General features: G+C 40.0%; 1 protein-coding gene across 1 annotated transcript; it reads right to left on the bottom strand.

The window, feature by feature from the left end:
- Nucleotides 1–4582: 4582 nt before the first annotated feature.
- Nucleotides 4583–21564, bottom strand: alkbh8 (alkB homolog 8, tRNA methyltransferase). Its single transcript, XM_053320894.1, has 12 exons — nt 21427–21564; nt 19541–19674; nt 19340–19440; nt 18440–18571; nt 17596–17691; nt 16760–16864; nt 14795–14865; nt 11015–11121; nt 10480–10640; nt 9040–9320; nt 5979–6128; nt 4583–5371 (listed from the first exon to the last, which is right to left on the bottom strand). Exons 1-12 carry the CDS (start codon nt 21562–21564, stop codon nt 4655–4657), a joined length of 2193 nt encoding a protein of 730 aa, XP_053176869.1. The 3' UTR covers nt 4583–4654.
- Between the last annotated feature and the right edge of the window lie 1823 nt (nt 21565–23387).

Genomic DNA, 23387 nt, shown 5'->3' with positions numbered 1-23387 from the left:
ATGATATCCTTTAATGCAGGGGTCTCCAACTTTTACTTTTACAAAATGTAAATGTTTTTCTAACATTTATTCTTGTAGCTTATTTCAACCTAAACAAACTGAATAAGCTTGTTTTGCCATAACATTTACAAAATGTTGGAGTCCACAAAAAATATTTAGTTCACCTGCATGTGCATTTTGTATGCCTGTATGCATTTCATTCTGATGTATCTCACAATATTAAATCAAAACATGAATGCTGTCAAAACAAAACAATAAAATTAAATTACAAATACACAGATATTACTTATTCACTTGTCATTTCGTTATATATCTGTCCACATGTCACTGTATCACTTCACAAGAGTATTCACATGTCCAGTTGTATGTGTTATGTGTATTCAGTGAGATGACTGGCACTGTATGGAGTCAACAAGAGAGGTGTATGGTGGAGTGTAGCCACTTAGGTTCACTGTTATGGAGTCACTTAAATGTTCATCTGTCAGTCTTGTTCTGAACTTTGATTTCATGACATTCATGTCAGAAAGGGCCGACTCACAGAGGTATGTAGACCCAAACAAAGCATACATTTCCAGAGCTGTGCCTCCTGGAATGGAGTGCCTCCGAGCTGAGCACCCGTGGCACTAATAAATAACAAGTACAAGAACAATAAGAACAATACTGCTCCCATGTGCCTGACATCTAGGCCCTGCTAAGGCGGGGTTATTATAGTTAACTAAAACTAAGACTCAAACTAAAACTAGAAACTATCAGTGAAAACATAAAAAAGGGAGTTTTTTGGGGGGGGTTTTAAACCTGAAAACTAGATAAATACTACAATGCAACAATGCAAAACTAACTAAAACTAAACTGAATTGCAGATAAATCAGCTTACTTTTCTTTTCACTTTCTCATTTTTACTGTATTCTGTTCAATTTGACTTCTTGAGATAATGGGTTAATACCAGGGAGACCACAAACACAGCAACTTTTACCTCAGTATCAGGCATTATTTCATCCTTTACAGCTTCTACTAATCAATGCTTTCCTCCTAATACCTGAAAAACTAAAACTAAGACTAAAACTAAATAAAAACTGAACTAAAACTACTTAATCACTTGTTAAAGTAATTAAAACTAAACTAAACAGAATGCATTCCTTTATCAACCTGCAGAGCCTTCACCAAACTGTTGACGTAGGGTCATCTATTGTATGCTGTGTCATTAAGATTTCTTTAAATTGAAATTAAGAGGCCTCAATTAAACCAAAGGAAAGTGTCCCCAACTTTTGATCATATATAAAACACACAAACACACAGACACACACAGGATTGATCTTATACTATTACTATTATTCTCTTCAGTGAGGAAATTATTACATATTAGTTAAGTATTACTGTCACTTGCAGCCTGTCGCATCAATAGGTCAAGCCTGGGGGCAGCGCACTTTAAAAAATGTAATTATCTCTCCAAATGTCAAACAAAAAGTCAGCTGATAGACACAACACCAATACCAACGCACTACTCTCTCTCTCACACACACATACACACACACTCCAGTCTGCTTCACCTTCATCAATAATCCACTGTCAATAAAAGCCACCAAATCATCTCCTGCCTGAGCATCGCCATCGTCTATGTGTGTCCCAGAGGACTGAGGAGCCACAGACGTAATTTACCCAGAGCCCAATTACTAACCTGCCACAGACGGGCCACAACAAATAACCAGGCTCCACTCTGCCGCCATCAATACTCCATTATCCCACAATTCATTCTGTCTTTACCGCTGTCTGGTGAAACTTATCTTGTTGGGTTTGTGCGGGTGTGAGTCTGAGGAGAGAAAGACTGATGGGAGTCATACTTCAGTGTTACTTTATTACTACAATCTTAAAAACTAATATATGAAAATCAAACCTCACTTACAGTATTGATTCATCATGTGTTGATCCAACAGTAAAATGGATTGGAAACAACACAAAAAGAGCTATTTGTGTAAAAATGTCACTGATTTGAAGAACTCGTTAGTATCCTGAAACTCATGAAGCAACATTAATATTGTTACTCCAATATTTATTAACTGTGAAATATAAATTATTACATTTAACCCTCCTGTTGTCCTCCAGGCAAGGAAGGAAGGGGGGAAAGGTGGAAGGAAGGGAGGGAGAAAGGAAGGGAGGAAGGAAGGAAGGAAGGAAGGAAGGAAAGGAAAAGAGGAAGGGAGGAAAGGACAGAGGAAAGAAGGAAGGTAGGGGGGAGGAAAGACAGAGAAGGAAGAAGGGAAGGACTGAAGGAAGGAAGGAAGGGAGGGAGGAAGGAAGGGAGGGAGGGAGGAAGGAAGGAAGGAAGAAGGAAGAAGGAAGAAAAGGAGGGAGGAAGGGAGGAAAGGAAAGAAGGAAGAAAGGAAGGGAAGGAGGGGGAAGGAAGGGAGGAAAGGAAAGAAGGAAGAGAGGAAGGGGGAAGGAAGGGAGGAAAGGAAAAGAGGAAGGGAGGAAAGAAGGACAGAGGAAAGAAGGAAGGTAGGGGGGAAGGAAGGGAGGGAGGAAGGGAGGGAGGAAGGAAGGAAGGAAGGAAGGAAGGAAGAAGGAAGAAAAGGAGGGAGGAAGGGAGGAAAGGAAAGAAGGAAGAAAGGAAGGGAAGGAGGGGGAAGGAAGGGAGGAAAGGAAAGAAGGAAGAGAGGAAGGGGGAAGGAAGGGAGGAAAGGAAAAGAGGAAGGGAGGAAAGAAGGACAGAGGAAAGAAGGAAGGTAGGGGGGAGGAAAGAAAGAGAAGGAGGGAGGGAAGAAGGGAGGAAAGAAAGGAAGGAAGAAGGGAAGCACTGAAGGAAGGAAGGAAAACTGTCCTTCTATGATATGTGTAAAGTTACCTGCCTTTAAGCTTTTTAAAATCCTAATATTAGACATGTTTATAATGTTTATCCTACCTTTTCCAGACAAAACCATTCAGGAGAGAAGTAATGACGCTGGTAAAAAAAACTTTATTCTGCATCATGGAATAAAACCTGTATGGTCTTTAGAAACAAGGTCTGAGATGTTAAATCCATGAAGCAGACACATTTTATTAACAAATAAGAAAACAGAAAATCCCCCACAGCCTGAGATGCCATGTTACTCCGGGCCCTTTAACTAGAAAAGGTCAAGCACACACTGTTTATAGCTTAGTTCCAGCTCAGTGGATTCACAGCAGACACGGAGGTCAAAGACGGTGGAAAGAGTAAGATAGTGAGACAAAAACAGCAGGGTAGTTGATCTGTTACAGTAGAGGCTTTTCAGATTCCTCCTCAACACCTTCAGAGAGTGCATTTCATTTTCAGATTCCTGTTCAGGTCATTTCCAAACAGTCCACCTTTACCTCTTGCTCCCAGCATGCAAGGTTTCAACAACTGCCTTCTTTCATCTGTGTAATATTGCAAAAATTAGACATATCCTGTCTCAAAATGATGCTGAAAAACTAGTCCATGCATTTGTTACTTCTAGGCTTGACTACTGTAATTCATTATTATCCTAACAAGTCTCTAAAGACTCTCCAGCTGGTCCAGAATACAGCTGCTCATGTTCTGACAAAAACTAGAAAGAGAGATCATATTGCTCCTATTTTGGCTTCACTGCATTGGCTTATAGAATTCAAAATCCTTCTCCTAACTTCAAAGCTCTCAATGGTCAGGCTCCATCATATCTTAAAGAGCTCATAGTACCTTATGTACCTACTAGAACACTGCGCTCCCAGCATGTAGGTCTACTTGTGGTTCCTAGTATCTCTAAAAGTAGAACAGGAGGCAGAGCCTTCAGCTATCAGGCTCCTCTCCTGTGGAACCATCTTCCAGATTCGGTCCGGGGGGCAGGCACCCTCCCTACATTTAAGAGTAGGCTTAAAACTTTCCTTTTTGATAAAGCTTATAGTTAGGGCTCCTAGACCTCTTAGCTTATGCTGCTATAGGCTTAGACTGCCAGGGGACTCCCATGATGCACTGAGTTCACCTCTCCCCCTCCCTCTCTCTCTCTATCCATCCATCTATATCCATTAACATTCATGTTCTATTAATGCATTCAATAACCTAAACTTCTTCCCCGGAGTTGTCTGTGCTTTCTCTTCTCACAGGTAATATGGGCCTGGAGACGTCTGGATGACAGATTCCAGTCCCGGACCTTCTAACGTCATTGTTGATTTTCATTGTGCTTCTCTCCTCTATCCTTCCTTCCTTTCTCCCCTCTCCTTCCTCTCACCTCTATCCTTCCTTTCTCCCCTCTCTACCCCAACCGGTGGAGGCAGATGTTCTCCCACTCTGAGTCTGGTTCTGAGGGTTCTTCCTGTTAAAAGGGAGTTTTTTTCTTGCCACTGTTGCTCATGTGGGAATGTTGGGTCTCTTTAAAGTTAAAACCTGAAGAGTTTGGTTTAGAACCTGCTCTATGTGTAAAGTACCTTGAGATAACTCTGTTGTGATTTGGCGCTATACAAATAAAGATTGATTGATTGATTGATTGTAAACAAATTATGCTGGAAATAAACACACAACAATGGCAGATATTTAGTAAAAATCTTTATATTTATTTTAAGTCACTTGTATGTTCAGGTTTGTTTTGTAAAATCCTTTAATTTAGTCTTTAGTTACATAGCATTAATTGTCATGATTCATAAATTGTTCGAGCAATCATTCATAGATTCATCAGTTCATTCTTCTCCTTCAGTCTTTCTCTAATATGACGCACCAGTTTCCCTGATCGTGGTAGCTGCTCTGCACTTTGACTCCAGCTACCTGAACACACAGCTGCTCCAGCTCCCCCTGCTGGAAGACGTGGTAATAGCGGTGGAAGACCGGTGGCGGGACGCTCTCGGGCTCGGGCTCTGACTTTACACTGCAGCTGGACACCTGAGTCGTGTCGCCACTTGGACTGGGTTTAGATTTGTTGATGTCAAAACCTGGACTGGAATCAGAGTTGGAGTTGTGACCGCTTGGGTGAGATTTATCTTTCCGTTTATCCTTCTTTACACCTTCTCCTGACTCTCCCTCCTTTTTTCCTCCTCCTTTTTTCAGATGCCAGGGAACTAACAGATCCTGAGTGTTAAAGGCGGTGCGATTCGTGTGCACACTAAGTTTCCCATCAGTCACTTTGCTGACATCTGATGTGTTGTCTGCAGGCTTGTGGGTCGCTGTGTGTGTTTCGCTGTCATCTTCTAAATGTCCGTCGGCATGTTCACTTTTATTCCCATCAGGCGTCTGGCTGTCTTCTGACATGCTGTCGTTCGGGCTGCGGTTCCCAGGATGCTCTTTGTTGCAGTCTTTGAGGTACTTGGACTTCTGCTGCTTGTACTCTTGTTCAAAAGCCCAAACATATATGAGCGCTCGACCTCCAGGCTTCAAGAGTCTCAACAGCTCCCTCACTGCTGCCAGCCGACGCTCCTACAACACATTCACACAAACAGTATTTCAATCACATACTGCTTGTTAAACTCACAAATTTAAACAGGCAATATTGGACAAGACTTTGAAGTTACTAGTTATCTAAAAATACTTCCATGAATATATTTTCTAATTATTCTGTATATTTTGGGTTTTTATGAGTTGTATCTCGTCCAAGATACGTTATTCCTGTTAAGGTATAAAAATGGTCATAATGGTAAACAATTGAATGCTTTAATTCCCTGGTCATTAATATCACACATACTAGTTTCTAAACTCAGTTTTATCATTTCTATCAAAGTATAGACCCACCACAAACTTCAATTCTACCAATTCAGTCCTCACAATTTAAGGCACATCTAACTGAACAACCACCTTAACCAATCATGCTCCTAGCAGGGAGTCTGTATCTACTGGTACACCTTGACTGTTTAAGGGTTATTAAGGTGGAATTTTCTCAATTGTGGTTTTTGATCAACGTTGGAAAGAAACTGCAGAGGGAAGAGATAAATGAAGGACAAGTATGTGTGTGTGTGTGTGTGTGTGTGTGTGTGTGTGTGTGTGTGTGTGTGTGTGTGTGTGTGTGTGTGTGTTGTTCTGTACGTACCTGTGTGGAAAAGTGGTGTATGACAGCTATGGAGATACAGGCATCGCAGGAGGCTGTTCGTAGCGGGACACTGAGCGCATCCGACACAAATGCCTGGAAACCCCTCTCTGCACAGATTTGGATAAGAGCACTGCTACGATCGCAACCCACCTGAAAGAAGACAAAACACACACACACAGACATGGAGACCAAAATGTCTCAGTTAAAGAGCGGAGAAAGACGTGTGTTCATACAAAACTACAGTTGCATCAACCTTCAAACATTGTGGTAGAACAGAGGAGATGTTTTAGTTTAAGGGTAGTAAAAGAATTAAAAATAAAGAAGCTATAGGAGTATATGAGGAAGAGTAAGTAGGAATATGAATTAGATAAAATGGAAGAAGAAAAGAGAGAAGAGAAATGGTTTAAATGGAGATAAGAGAAGGGGATTGGACGGGATGTGGGAATTTCCAACACATTTTGCCTCATGGAGGAATTTCAGTCAAGCTTCATGAGTCATATGATGTCTTCCCAAAAGAGACAGAGGTGATAAGAGAAAGTGAGAAATCCTACGCACACACACACACACACACACACACACACACACACACACACACACACACACACACACACACACACACACACACACACACACACACACACACACACACACAGAGAGACACACTCAATCTGTTGCCGACATGCAAACATACAAAAGGTCAAGCTGTTTCATTTCAATTAAAGCTGTGCAGGTTAACAGTGTTAATCAGCGAGGGGAGAGAACGAGACATAGAGAGAAAATGTCAGAAGAAAGAGGGGTTAGACAAGCAGAGAGAGAGATGAAAAGAGAAAGCAGAGGTGGGGAAAGAGAAATAGAGAAAATAGAAAGAGAGAAAAAAGCAGGTTGCAGAAAGTTGGAGTGTGATCTGCATGATCACAGTGTTCTCAGTAACGATTTATCATGGTTACGGTCTGAGTCAGGATAAGCTGCTTACACGCACCTCCCAAATCCCAAACATGAATATCCCAGTGTGCATACGTAAACAGAAAATTTAGGATATTACCATGGAAACTGAGCTAATGCCAACAATGGCAGCCAGCAGAAACTGGAGAGAGAGAGAGAGAGAGAGAGAGAGAGAGAGAGAGAGAGAGAGAGAGAGAGGAACATGGGCCTCAGTACCAAGGAAATGATCCCTAAGTGTATTACTTAGCCTATTTTAAATGAGGCACAGTGTTTACATGAGTCAACTTAAAAAAAACAAACTCACTGATTAAACATATTTATCTTCATGTGAACGATAATGCTTACTGTAGTACCACAATATTATCCACATCAGCAGCCTGACTCACGCTGGGAGGTAAATAAGTAAACAGTAGCTTCTTGCTCAGGCAGAGTGTAATGATGCAAACCTCTCTTTGTCCTCTTGACTTCACTCCGGTGCAGAAAGATGTTTGGCTTAGGCAACATCTGCGACTGAGAGCCGAGGTCTTGCCACAGCTACTCTGTCACCGTTTCATTTTATATTTATGAGAATAATGAGGACAGAGGCTTTGACCTTTGCAGTGCTTTTTTGTTGTCGGTAAGCCTGAAAAGGAGGGGAGCTTTACCTGAATGTCTAAAAATACAGTATGTAAAACTGTACACCCATAAATGATGGGTTCAGATTTGGTTCGCCGATCTTAACCCTCCTGTTGTCCTCAGGTCAAGGAAGGACAGAAGGAAGGAAGGAAAGGAGGAAGGAGGAAAAGAGGAAGGAAGTAAGGAGAGAAGGAAGGGACGAAGGAAGGAAAGGAGTAAGGACGAAAAGAGGAAGGAAGTAAGGAGAGAAGGAAGGGAGGAAGGAAGGAAAGGAGTAGGGAGGGAGGAAGTAAAGGAGGAAGGAAGGAAGGAAGGATGGAAGGAGGGAAAGAAGGAAGGAAAAAATTAAAGAAAGAGGGAAGAAGGAAGGAAAGAAGGAACAGTCAAAAGAGACGGGGTCAATTTGACCCGGGAGGACGACACAAGGGTTAAAATAAGGACTGAGTGCAGGAGAAATCAGCTAGCCTAGTTCTGTCCAAAAGTTTAAAAAAATACACTAATGCCTCTAAACCTTTCTTTCTTTCAATAAACTATTCCTTAAATCTTACCGAATGTGTTTTATAACTAAGAGGAGGCTTGTGGCCTTGTCAGAGTAACATTACTTTGTAAAGTCATTAGGGCTTTGGGATAAGTAAGGCTTCCTCATACAGTACATGCACTTCAGTAACCGGGCTACAAGTCAGCTGATTTCTTAATTGTTTTATAATTGGGGTAGGTGATTAGAGAAACCTAATTTCTCTGCCATGTATATATGCAACTGGGCTTTAAATCAGCCTTTTAAAAGTATGTGTGCAACCCATGTGCATACTAAAAAAGCTCAATGCAGAGCGGCTGGATGAAAGGAGAGATCACAACACAAATTACTAAAAACTACAATTCAAAACTGACGCCTGTAGATGTCTAAAATAAGTCAGTTTCCACGTCCGTCTGTCTGTCTGTCTGCCAGTGTCTCTCTCACTGCTTTCTCAGGCGGCTCCAACACAGACACAGACACAGACACAGACACACACACACCAAAAAAACAAGAGAGAACAAAAGTCAGGAAGCTAATTATGGTTAAAATCAGTAAGCCATGCTTCCAAAATAACCAGATTACTACAGTGCATGTAAACACATTTTCCAAATTACCCATGTAACCTGGTTTTCTCTGAGTAACCTGGTTACTTACTCAGGTGCATGAAAACACACCGATATTTACAGAAGACTGGTCTAAACAATGTCCTCCTGAATTTGTTTACATGTGAGGTAGCAGCAGAGGAGGCAGAGTTTATACCTCAGATGAAGATTCATTGTTTGTTATCTCTGCCCATGAAACAGCCCTTTGCAGTTATGACATGTTCCTTCACATAAATGACCGTTATGAAGCCGTGTGGCATTTCACAATGATAGTAATCTCTCGAAGCGCTCGCAATAAAAAACTGAATGAGAAAGGAAATTTCCCTACAGGGATCGATAAAGTGACGCAGGATTACAAGACATTATTGTAATATACGACGACACTCACAGCAGTCACTTCTGGGTTGACGCCGAGGTATTTCCCATTCCCGCAGCCGACGTCAGCCAGCACACTTCCAGGTGGGAGCGAGGACAGGAAGTGGCAAACGCGAGGCCAGGGGGAGTGTCGAGTGCTGCTGAAGTGGGAGGCGATGGTGTTGTACACCCGGTGCACATACTCTTCCTCCAGACGGGCTGCGTCGGCATGGCAACCTGGAAGTGAGGGGGGAGATGGCGGAGAGGTCGACGGTACTGAGGAAGCTCCCTGACTGTCACAGGCAGAGGGGAAGGCTGGAGAGAGGGAGGAGAAGAAGATATAAATGGGATAAATGATGAGGACAGAGTGATATACAAGCCAACAATTATTACTCAGTGGAAGCATGACCATAATCACTTTGACCACACAGTGAACAAGCTGTCACTCTTTGCTTTACACATTATCCAATCCATATTAATGTTTCAAAACATAGAAAACTACAATTCATTTGATACTTGCTAGTTAGCTAAGTGGCTACAGCTAGATGAATACAGTTAGGGAAGTTAACCAAACGCTAAAATATCCGACACAAGATATAACATTTCTCTCTTCCATCAAACATGAAGTCGATAATTTAAGAAATAGTTAGGCATCAGACTGAGCTGGGCTATGTATTTCCCAGTTTTTAAATTTCATGCTAAGCTAAGCTCAGCTAAGCTAAGCTCAGCTAAGCTAAGCGGCAGCGAGCTTAGCTTAACCGCTCTCATCTAACTCTCAGCACAACAGTGAGTAGGCATATTTTATAACATTTTAAGCTTTAAATGACCATAAGTCTTTCAGAAATGGCTTTTCAGGATTACTTTCAAAACTTTTCTATAATATTTTACCCCATTTCCATGACTTAAGGGTCCTCCCCCAGAAGATTTTTTAACAGAGTAGATGTCATTTCCTGTATTCTGGTGCCTTTTAACAACTGTTTTGACATTTTGGTCTGACTATACTGTGAGAAAAATGATCAAGAGCAAATGTTTGATCACAAATTAGAAGACATTAAAAAGCTAAAAGTATAAAGATTGATGATTAGTATATTCATATTAAATGAATCTACTGATTTTTGACATGGTAAAAGTGTGGAGGGGTTCCAAGTTCATTCAGGTCATCCCTAATTCAAAACTTTCCAAAACATTCACCTACTTCCAAACCATTTCCAGTTTTTCTAATTTCCTAACTTTTCCAGGAAGTTCATGACTGTGGGAACCTTGGCTTTTATCAAGTTTTTGTTGACTGTTTGCCTTTATTTGGTCACAGTAGAGATAGAGATAAGGGTGAGCGAGAGAGGGGGATGACCGGAATTGAACACAGGGCATTGAAATCACTATATATGGTACTACGCATCTTATCCATTAGACTGCAACACATATGAACCATCAACTGGTGGTACACAAACAATCAAACAATCACTCTGAATCTCACCACAGCGGCACGGTTCATGTCTGATCCTGCGGAAAGTGAAGGAAGTGCGGGTGCCCCTCTTGCTCAGGGTGAGATTGCTGTGGATCCCAGAGTCAGATGTTGCATCAGTAGGGGATTGTGGGTTGCAGGTTGGCACCATATCAAACTTTCGAGGAGTAATCCTTTAAAAAAAATAAAAATCAAAAATCAGAAAGAAGGAAACCGTGACGCAGCAGTTGTGGATATTCATTAAGAAGCTTATAGCAGCTGATATGTGAAGTTGGTGTATTTTTGTATGAACACAGGAAGATGTGGATCTACTCATCACCAAAGCCTAAAGCCTGCCTGGTTTTATTTTTACATGAGCGGATTGAGACGTGGAGAAAAGTTGATTATACAGTTCTACTCTGCAAAAAACCCCAAAAAAGGTCTGAATATTCAGCATTCCTCCCATTTACTACAGAAAGAGAAAAGCTCTGTCTTTTTGTGAAATGACCCAAAGCTCACATCATCAAGATAAAACTGTCTCCTAGCAGCAGAGACAGTCCGAGCTCACCCATGGGTCCAGAGATATCTACTCTCTCCTTTCATCACCAGAAGGCTGCGTCCTGGCAACAACACTGGAACAACACGGCCGTCAGGATGGCGAAACTCCATCACCGTCTGTAATAACACACACACACACACACACACACACACAGCACATTTAGAAATGATCAGTCATCCAACTTACAAAAAGTGTGATGTGGAAACTTGAAGCCTCCAGTTTACATACTGTCAGAGTGGACTTGGACAGTGAATTAGGAAACATCTTGTGTCCAGTAGTTCATCTTTTTTTTTTAAACAAATAATATTAGCATTTTCATAGATTCTGGGTTTTTAGTAAGAGAGATGTAATTTAGAGAATTTTACACAGGTAGATAAACCTTGTATGTGTCAAGGTTATTATAGTTTTGAAATTTTCTTTAGTTTTTCTTTTTCTTTAGTTTTTCAGTTTGCTTTTGAATTTCAGTTTAGTTTTAGTGAGTTTAACAAGTGATTTAGTTTAGTTTTATTTTGAAGGAATTGACTAGTTTTAGTTTAGTTTTATTTTGAAGGAATTGACTAGTTTTAGTTTAGTTTTATTTTGAAGGAAATGACTAGTTTCAGTTGAGTTTTTATTTAGTTTTATTTAGTTTTAGTTTTTCAGGTATTCAGAGAAAGCCTTGACTTGTAGAAGCTGAAAAGGATGAAAGAATGTTTGACACCAAATATGGTTTATCATCAAGTCCTTTTTAATTTCATTCTTTAACCACGGCTGCTGCAGGACAGGAAGTAATCGGGGGAGAAAACGAAACATTGCTAGTTTTAGTTTTAGTCTTAGTTTTCGTTAACTATAATAACCCTAGAATGTGTTTCCAAACATGTCTCTGATCCGATACTTCCTTTACTATGTTTGTTTTATCACATTTAATTAAAATATTTGTTAGTTTGTGATGTGTAAAGACAAAAAATAGTATAAAAATGCATATATATTCAGCAAAGTGTCAATAAAAGTGTAATTTCTTGCATCAATATAAAACTCAGGACTGAAATCAGCATCATAATATTGTTAACTATGCCCCACATACAGCAAGTAATGGCTTATTTGGGCTTCTCAGTGTTTATGAGTCAGCTATGTGTCACATTATTAGTGATTTAGCTTCACTGCTGCAAACAGCTGACTGACTGTACAGCAGCAAATGTTTTCTCCTGAGCCTCGTCTTTACTACGCTACTACACGACCGTAACATCAAATATTAACAAAAGCATTAAAAAAAAAAAAAAAAAGAACAACTCCTTCCTGTCACTCAATATTTTTTGATGTTACCCAAAGACAAAAGAAACAGATAGTGCTCACTGTGTCACTTACTAAAAAGCTCTGCAGCAATGCTGTTTGATCCTTATGTTTCCTCACAAGACAGAACAGTATAAACTCTGCTGGGAAATTACATCCACACTATTTCAAACTGCTTCTCTGCAACTTCTGACAGCAGGAAAATTGGATTTTGTGAAGACGAGGCATATGTGTGTGTGTGTGTGTGTGTGTGTGTGTGTGTGTGTATAAGTGAGAGAGAGCCATATGTGTTTGTGTGTGATTGTGAGAGAGCTATGATCATGTAACATCAGCAAATTAATGAAATCATACCCTGAAAACACAACTGAAATCTATATCTTACATACACATAAACACACACACACACACACACACACACACACACACACACACTACGGACAGGAGGAGGAGTATTAGCTGATCAATGAAACTGGTGGAATGTGACTAAATCGATGGTGACGCTGGCGGCTATGCTTTACAACAAAACTATACATCATACTTACACATGTGCACCCCCCCTTTCCACACACACACACACACACACACACACACACACACACACACACACACACACACACACACACACACACACACACACACACACACACACACACACACACACACACACACACACACACACACACACACACACAGACTACAACTGGTTCTATTTAGTCAAGGAAGGAAGGGAGGGAGAAAGATGGAAGGAAAGGAGGGAGGGAGGAAGAAGGAAGGAAGGAAGGGAGGGAGGAGGAAATGAGGAAAGGAAAGAAGGAAGGACGGAAGAAATAAGGAAGTCTGTCTTTACAACTCTTATTTTATATAAGTGCCTAAAGGCAACTTTTCATTAACCCTGTGTAGGTCACACCAAGAAAATTGTATTTAAAAATATATTTCTTTGCTTCTCCGACCTGTTTGGGGCCATGACAACATAAAACACTGATTTTTTAAAGAAGTTTCTGTTTGCATTCAGTGTTTCTCATCAAAATCCCCTGTGGTCTAACAGATGTGCATTCTTCTTCTTCTTCTTCTCTGCCTTTTTTGGTGTACTGAGTGGAGACTTTTTGGTGCATTGTTCCTTTACCTCAAATAATCCAAAAAGCTCAGCCAAAAAATACACTGCACTCACGCTGTCTGCCGGTCTGTGTGTGTGTGTGTGTGTGTGTGTGTGTGTGAGGCAGATGCTATGACAGATGACAGGTGATTGCTAATAGAGCTCCTGTGTTTTCAGACAAGTAGAGACAGATGGGTGTTCCTCTACATCGATCGGTCACCCTGCGAAAACTAAAACAAGCTCGTATCACCTGGTCACACACTCAAGGACACAGCAACACACACACAGTGAGCGAGAGAGTATGATAACCAGAGAGAGAGAGAGAGAGAGAGAGAGAGAGAGAGAGAGAGAGAGAGAGACAGACAGAGGGAGCGAGAGAGAGAGACAGAGAGAGAGAAACAGAGTGAGAGAGACAGAGAGAGAGAGACAGAGAGAGAGAGAGACAGTGACAGAGAGGGAGAGAGAGAGAGAGAGAGAGAGAGACAGACAGAGAGACAGAGAGAGAGAGAGACAGTGACAGAGAGGGAGGGGGGAGAGAGAGAGAGAGAGAGAGAGAGAGAGAGATAGAGAGAGAGAGACAGAGTGAGAGTGAGAGTGAGAGTGAGAGAGAGAGACACAGAGAGAGAGAGGGAGAGAGAGAGAGAGAGAGAGAGAGACAGAGTGAGAGAAAACAATGACATGTAGCAAGCACGGTCACAAAACGTTCTCAGTATTTTGGACACACACACACACACACACACACACACACACACACACACACACACACACACACACACACACACACACACACACACACACATCTGAAGAGTCTCATGGGACCGGCGAATCACAGCAGACAGTGAAGTGCATCTGCTTTGTTTGATCCAATGCAGACAAACAAAGGTTATTATAGTTTTTCCATTTTCATTAGTTTTTCAGTTTCTTTTTATTATTTCAGTTTAGTTTTAGTTAATTTAACAAGCGATAGAGTACTTTTAGTTTTGTTTTTATTAGCTTTAATCTTAGTTTTAGTTTTCCAGCTATTAGAAGAAGTCAAACTGAACAGGAAACAGTAAAAAAGGAGAAAACGACAACAAAAATAAAGCTGATTTTATTTGCTATCAAAACTATTATTTTTATTTCAGATAACTAAATGATTTTTCCACAGCTAGTTTTATTTTAAATCTTAGTTTTAGTTAACTATAATAATGCACCTGATGCACACACACAAAAAAAAGTGAATGAAAAACACTTCAACTGCTGCTTTAACTGCTAAACTGCATGGTGTTTTTGTATTGGTGTTTTAAGATCACTACTTTGAATGTTTAACTGTCTTTTTTAATTATAGATGACTACTGAGGTCTACTGGTCGATAATGGCTCTACAAGCTGACTGATGGGTAAATTACTGATCCACATTATCCGCAGTCTGCTCCCTAGAGTTCATACCTTTGCACCCAGGCTCAGTGACATGATGGTGTCCTCGAAGGCAGAGTGGGTGTCAACATGAGGAGGAATACCTGCAAAAATAAAAAAAAACACACATATGAACAGAAAATAGTCTTCTCAGTTGAAATACAATAAATTGACCTTTGACTAGGGCTAGGCGATATATAGATAAAATCAAATATCACAATATTCTTTAACCAAATAACTCGATATCAATATAGCAATGATACTGAAGGGATGACTAGTGTAGTGATGCCTTCACAAAATACCTGCACAATGAGATTTTTAATAAATAATCATCAGTAATGAGAATATAATGACAAAGTGGGTAAAAGGCAAATAACAGAACAGCTAGAACAGCGTGGTATTTTACTGTAATGCCGCCTTTAAAACCAGGAAAAGACTAAACTTCTGCCGTATCACGATATTACGACATCCAAATATCGATATACTGCCCAGCCCTACATTTGACCCTTTTGTAATGTAAGAAACTTAATAGCATTCTTGACATTTAATAACAGAATTAAGTTTATGTGATTGAGCTAAAAATTAAAAACAAGCATAATTAATAGCAACTCCTTTATTTAAATCCTTATTTCAGGGAAATTCATCATCTTGTCAGGCTTCACTTTATGTGCTTGGGCCTTAAACGACCAGTGATTCAGACCAAAATGCTCCCTTTGAGGTGGTAAGACAATGATAGACAGGTGGTTCATCCAATCATGTGTCAAGTTTTTGGGGGGTTTCCAAGGACGACCTCTCGGATGGTTCTGATGCGTTAGGTTAAAAGGAACCGAGGACTTTCACTCATCCTTCATTTCAAGTGCATGTTGAAAGGGTTCTGCTGCCGCCTTGTGGTATAAATCAATAAAATCTACTTCTAAGTTTTTATTTAGTTTGAAATATTTGACTAAACAGCTGTAGAGACTTTTGAGTAATGTCTGAAATAATCTATCTTTACTTTTATTATCTCTACACACATACAGTCTAACTCAGAGGTGTCAAACTCATTTTCATTCAAGGGCCACATACAGACCAATTTGATCTCATGTGGGCTGGATCATTAAAAAGATGGAAGGAAGGAAGGAAGGGAGGAAGGAAATAAGATGGGAAGGAAGGAAGACAGACAAAAGGAAGGAGGGAAGAAAGGTAGGAAAGAGAGGTAGTGAAGGACGGACAGACAAGGAAGGAAGGGAGACAGGAAGAAAGGAAGGAAGGACAGAAGGAAGAATGGAAGGAAGGACAAAAGGAAGAAAGGAAGGACAGATGGAAGGAAGGACAGAAGGAAGAAAGGAAGGAAGGAAGGAAGAATGGAAGGACAGATGGAAGGAAGGACAGAAGAAAGAAAGGAAGGAAGGAAGAAAGGAAGGAAGGAAGAAAGGAAGGACAGATGGAAGGAAGGACATAAGGAAGAAAGGAAGGACAGATGGAAGAATGGAAGGAAGGACAGAAGGAAGAAAGGAAGAACAGATGGAAGAAAGGAAGGAAAAAAGGAAGGAAAAAAGGAAGGTAGGGAGGAAGGACAGATGGAAGGAAGGAAAAGAGCACTGGATGGCAAGTGGACCGGATCGCACCCCTCAGCGGGCCGTATCTGGCCTGCGGGCCGCATGTTTAAAATACTTTCATAAATAAAACAACCTCACATTAACGTTTGTATTTTTATCTTCAGACTCTAAGTGTGTTTGAAATTCCTCCACAGCCCACATGATTAAACTTTATTCAGTATTGATTAGGTATTGACTGATCATGCCAAGAATCAGCTACTCCACCAAATATTGATTGTTGAACCTCCCTCGGTGGACACATTGACATATTTGTGGATTATCATACTCTTTAATTTTTAACAGCAGCATGTTTTTAGTATTCTGACCAGCTTTCTGCATTTGTGATCAATACTCTGAGGAATATCAAAGGTTTCATTTTAAATATAAACATTACTGTTGAGAGTGTGACAGAATAACAAACCCTGTCCCGACTCGTACTGGTTGACAGTCAGTTGGTCTGGCGTGACGTCCATGTGTCCGAGCTTCACACACCGCTGCAGAATAGGCTGACACTCCTCGGGTAGACCTGGACACACACACACACACACACACACACACACACACACACACACACACACACACACACACACACACACACACACAGAGACAGACACACACACACAGAGACAGACAGACACAGACACACACACAGACACAGAGAGAGAGAGAGAGAGAGACAGAGAGAGAGACAGATAGACAGACACACACACACACACACACACACACACACACACACACACACCGAGAGAGAGAGAGAGAGAGAGAGAGAGAGAGAGAGAGAGAGAGAGAGAGAGAGAGAGAGAGAGAGAGAGAGAGAGAGAGAGAGAAAGAGAGACACACACACACACACACACACACACACACACACACACACACACACACACGTTAACCTCCTCTGTTCCTCTTTTTAATTTTATATTGATTTATTTTTTCCTCCACTGTTACAATGTCAGATCAAAGTCACAACATTTAACGACACACTAAGTTATAATTAATAAAATATCAGCCTGCAGAGATGAAAACAGAAATGTAATGTTGACAAATGGAACATTATAGTACATAACATAATATATCACTAAATAATAAGCAATATAATTTGTACTTTTTGGCACACACTGTCCCAAAGTCACACAGGAGGATTAAAATCAGTGTATAAAATATTATTAGAAGTAATAAGACTGACGGCCAATGAAACTATGAAAATCAGAAACACATAAATTCATATTTCTTAAAAAAACTGTAAATGAAGATACTGACCTGCAGGTAACGGCTTGTCTTTGTCCACGTTGTTGTTGTCATAGCGAAATTCAAATCCATAATGTTTGACTCTTCTGTGCTTCAGAGCTTTTTGAGCTAAGAGACATTATGATGATGGGTTAGTTGGAAAATCAACCAAAACAGATCAATTACTTGTACTTGTATAACAATATGATGAAAAATAAGAATTCATAACTCATTAAGACTTGAGTGCACTTTTACCACAGTTAGTATACTTTATTACTTTATTCAACCTAACTTTATATTTTAAGAAGACTTTTCTGCTACTGCCTATGTACTGTAACACGTCGTTTTAATTTAATCCCCTCTTTTCAATTTATTTGTTTATTTTTTAATTAATTATATAACTTTTTTTTATTTATTTTATTTATTTATTATTTTTTAGTATTTTTCAATTTATTTGTTTATTTTTTAATTAATTAACTTGTTTTTAATTTACTGTACTTAACTCCTTACCACTCTTATAATTATCCACCTTTATTTATTTATTTATTTTATTTCATTTCACTCATTTGTTTATCATTATGTTTTTAATATATTTTATTTATTTATTTTTACTTATTGTGTTTTTTAATTTGTTTGCTTTTTGTGGGAGAAGTGATAGATTAGTTGGGGAGGGATGGGGGTGTATTTCTCCTGTCACAAATATTGCGTAATGTCAATGTATCTGGAAAAAGTCAATAAAGATATTGTTAAAAAAAAACAAAAAGTTAAGACTACTTTCGATCAGTACTGTATAATCTATAAAACTAGCTATAGGATGAGTTCATGCATAGCAGCTTAACATGCAGCGATAAACTGATGAAAGTACGCAGACCCTCACCGGTGACATCATCATTAGCGTGCGACCAGTCTACGGCGGCTAGCAGCAGAGCCTCTTCCTCTAGAGACACGAAGTCCTCCACCAAGACCAAACCCTCTGGCAACGGGACGGACGTCTCCTCCTCACAGGTTACTGCATACACACAAGTACAGTAGAAACAATGAGACTCCCTCTACTGCAGGGAGGTCAAACTCATTTTCATTCAAGGGCCACATACAGACCACTTTGATCTCACGTGGGCCGGATCATTAAAAAGATGGAAGGAAGGAAGGAAGGAAGGAAGGAAATAAGATAGGAAGGAAGGAAAGACACGCAAAAGGAAGGAGGGAAGAAAGGAAGGACAGGTGGAAGGAAGGACAGAAGGAAGAATGGAAGGACAGATGGAAGGAAGGACAGAAGAAAGAAAGGAAGGACAGATGGAAGGAAGGACAGAAGGACAGAAGGAAGAAAGGAAGGACAGATGGAAGAAAGGAAGGAAGGACAGATGGAAGGAAGGACAGAAGAAAGGAAAAAAGGAAGGTAGGAAGGACAGATGGAAGAATGGAAGGAAGGACAAAGGAAAGAAAGAAAGGAAGGAAAGACAGATGGAAGGAAGGACAGAAGGAAGAAAGGAAGGACAGATGGAAGGAAGAAAGGAAGGAAGGAAGGAAGGAAGGACAGATGGAAGGAAGGACAGAATGAAGAAAGGAAGGAAGGACAGATGGAAGGAAGGAAAAGAGCACTGGATGGCAAGTGGACTGGATCGCACCCCTGGGGGGGGGGGGGGGGGGCGTACCTGGCCTGCGGGCCTCATGTTTGACACCCCTGGTCTACTGGCCATAAAACCATGTGGAAGACGTGATTTGTGGAGCACATGTGAGGTTAAACGCTCGTATGTGTGCAGATGTTTAAGACGAGTACCTGAGTCAACAAAAATGAGATAGAGTGTGACGCTGTTATCTCCACACTGCAGCTTTCGGCCATTAAGGTGGACGTGAGCTTTCCGAGCACTCTCCTCTGACCTGCATACAGAATAATAATAACAATATCAGGAGGCTGCAGCTGATAAGAGAAACAATCCTAAAGATGTAAGATATTGGTAATGCAACACCACCTCTCTACCTGTATGAGACAAAAGCATAAGGCTTGTGAGATGGCATAACCAGAGTCTCCACCTCTCCCATCTCTTTCAGCACGGCAGAGAGCTCCTCCCGGCTGACGCTGTTCCCCAGGCCGCCGTTAGCCACCACCAGACTCTGCAGGGGAGACAGAAAGGTAGACTTGGTGTTAGAAAAAAGTAAAGGTGGCCAAATGAACACTGAGGTAGATTTATAATGGACACAAGCCTCCTTTATTTGTATCTGCAGATTATATGAAGGTTCAGCAGTCTGAGTTAGTCCGCCTTAAAACCGCCTTAATTACATAACTGCATTACTTTATAGCACCAAATTCCCTCTTTGTGTTTCTATGTTGAGCTGTTTTGCAAGTACAGTAACAAACACAAGGACTAAAACAGGGATGTCAAACATGCAGCCTGTGGGCCAGATCCGGCCCGCCGAGGTGTCTAACCCGGCCCACTTTCCTTATTCCTCCCTTCCTTCCTTTCTGTCTTCTTTTCCTTCCTTCCTTCCTTCCTTCCGTCTTTCATTCCTGTCTACTCTTCCTTCTCCTCCTTCTTTTCCTTACTGTCTTCCTTCTATCTGTCCTTCCTCCCTTTCTTCCTTCCATCTCTCCTTCCTTCTTTCTTTCCATCCTTCCTTCCTTCCTTCTTTTTAATGATCCGGCCCACGTGAGATTAAATTGGGAATTATGTGGCCCTTGAATGAAAATGAGTTTGACACCCATGGAACGTTGACAGATATCTACTTCATTTCAGAAAGGCTTCCTTTTAAATGCATTCGACACTGAAAGCACATTTAAAAGGGATGTTTTCAGGAATGATTACAGTAAGGTTCATATGTTTAGTTTATTTGGATCCCCATTAGCTGTTACCCAGGCAACAGCTACTCTGTTCAGTGTGCATATGGGCACCTGATTGTGTATTTTAAGACAGACTTGAAAAATTGTGAACCTATCCTTTAATTTCATTGCATTAAGTCCTGCACCACCAGAACCAGCAGCTTCTTCTCCTTCCTGTCTGAGCTCTGAACACCTTACAACCTCGATCGTCACTTTACAATGTCTCATGTTTATGTCTTGGTGCTTTTTTTGTTGTTAGTCTGACGTTGATGATGACAAACTCTAAACAAATGCAGTTGATTGCAAAAATTATTATTAGTAATTATTATTATTACCCTAATATGGAGTCAATACAGTCCAAGAACATCATACTAACTTTACAGATAACATTTTGTTCAGATTCAGGTGTTATGGCAGCTGGGAAAGATTTTTTAAAATGATTATACTAGTGCTTCAACTAGCCATTATTTTTAATATTAATTCAGCTGTTGATTGTTTTCTCAATTATCCGATTAGTTGGTTGATGGTTTGATCACAAGTCTTGATCTTTAAATGTATTGCTCTGTCTAAAACCCAAACATTTTCATTTTACTGTCATAGAAGACTTAAAGAAACCACAAAAATATTCACATTTGAGAAGCTGGAATAAAAATAAATGGCAATTAATTGAATTGATTGCAACTAATCGATTGGTCACTGCAGCTATAAACTATACTCAGAATAAAACTAAAATATATATTACAATATGCAATGAAATAAAAAGAATATAATGCAGATTTTCATGCAATATTTCTTCGTTTGCTACCTTGTTTTACTTCATTAACGTGTTGTCAGATACAATTTATAGCTGATATTAAAGCAATGACTGACCGTTTGATTGTATTTTAAGCAGCTAGCTATCAGTAAACTAACACGAGTTGAAATAAACATAACTTCATCATGCATTAAGTTTAATTTCATGTGAGAAGAAGTAGCAGAAGGTGTGTATGTGAGCTATCCCTCTCCACTGACAGCTGTCTCTTTATAAACATGGTGTGTTTCTGCGTCACCTTGGTCGGCTGCGACGTCGTGCTGATGCCTTCATGTTTCAGTAAAGTGTGACTGGCTTTTATTTGTTTTCGGAGAACTTTCTTCTCCTCTTTGCTCCTCTTGACAACATCAGCCTTGTTATCCACGTTAGGATCCATGGTGCGACGTTTTATTCCGTCCGGGTGCAACAAGGACTACAGACCGGAAGTCAGGACCAGTGTTACACCGTATTTGGTGACCCATCATATCTTGTGACCTGAAGTTCGCTGTTTTAATTAAGTAAAAGTTTCCCTGTCAATACTACAATGTAAAATACTTCATTGCAGGTAAATACATATGTATATTGCATTTAAAAATCATATTTACATAAAAAATATAGCTGTATTACTAATTTAAGCTACTTAAAGTAAGATAAGATATTCCTTTATTAGTCCCACAATGGGGGTTATTACAGCAGCAAGTGGACAGTAAAAATATAAGAAGAAAAAGAAGAAGAAAAAATAATAAAGAACAACAGATTAAAGTGAAATAAATATGTATATTATATGTATATTGCACACAACTCAAATTAGTAGATTTTTTTTTTAGTTTAGCAGCTTTATTGTCATTACATTGAGGTGTAGACAACAATATAACAAAAATTTAGATAGCACTCCCTGCGCCATAAAAACATGTAAGACAATTAAAAACAATTTAAGACATACATAAAACATTGATAATCTATAAGAGCAATAAAGTGCGATATAAAAATACTACTATTGCAGAGTATTGGACATTAAAAGTGCAGTGTGTCCGATTGTCCAGGTTGGGGGTGAGAGGTGGAGGTTTACTAGGAGCAGTGCTGCAGGGTGGAAGGACCTGCGATGTCGATCCTTCACACACTGTGGATGAAGGAGTCTGTTACTGAAGGAGCTCTCCAGTGCAGTCATGGGTGCCCCTCTAAAGTAGACTTCTAAAGTAAAAAAAAAAAAAAGAAAAAATTGGGCTGTGAGTGATAAAAGGCAGTTTGTTAATTGTATTTAATATATCAGATACTTTTACTTAAGTAAAGCATCTGAGTACTTCCAACACTGCAGGTCACAGAATCTCATTAGTTATCAATAGTATAATAGTAGTATAATAGTATATAGTATAATATAGTTATCACCGGCCTTATGTTGGTGCACTAGGCAGGATTTTAGATTGGAGACCCCCCCCCCCCCCCCCCCCCCCCCCCACCAAAAAAAAGTGCAACAATAGTTTCTCCAGTGAAATGAAGTGCTGCTTCAATGGTATAATTCCTCCAGCCCAGACAATGTCCTCCCAGTCCTCTGAGAAAAAAGGAAAGTGGGGGTTGAGGTTCTGTTCAATGAGTGTTTGGTGGCCTGAGGTCACACATGACGTTTGGTGGCTGTCGGGTGAAAACTGACCCACTAATCAGGCTTTGAAAGTCAAACCAGAAGAAAACCCATGCAAGTGAACAGGGAAAAAGAAAGGAAACTAGATAACAAAGATAGATAAGACATAGGTAAGGTAACTACAGATCTTCCTCACGTCTTCCTTTGCATGAGTTAGACTTATTGTGTGATTCAGTGTATGGCCACTCCTCGCATGCAGTTTAATTGTTTATTTGTATTCCACACCTATTAAGAAAGAAAAACAAGTTCTATTTATAAAAGCTATATAAAAGCAAGCATGTCAAAAAACCTATTAAGAAGGGAAAACAAGTATAAAAGCAGTATAAAAGCAAGAATGTAAAAAGTCTAGTAGTAGTCGTAACCTAAGCAACCGTCTTGGTGACCATACCTGCTGGTAGATGAAGACTATCCTAACAAGACAGTTTGCTCTGCTTGCTTGGGTTTGGGGATTATTTTATTAGTCATACTGTTATACTTTTTATTATTGTTGCCTTATAATATTCCAGCAGGGCAGGACATATTGTTCTGCTGGTGGTATCTATCTATCTATCTATCTATCTATCTATCTATCTATCTATCTATCT

Source organism: Scomber japonicus, chromosome 6 (assembly GCF_027409825.1).
Source record: "Scomber japonicus isolate fScoJap1 chromosome 6, fScoJap1.pri, whole genome shotgun sequence".
NCBI lineage: Eukaryota > Metazoa > Chordata > Actinopteri > Scombriformes > Scombridae > Scomber > Scomber japonicus.
Note: the sequence above shows the minus strand (reverse complement) of the source record. Positions and strands in the feature narration are given on the sequence as shown.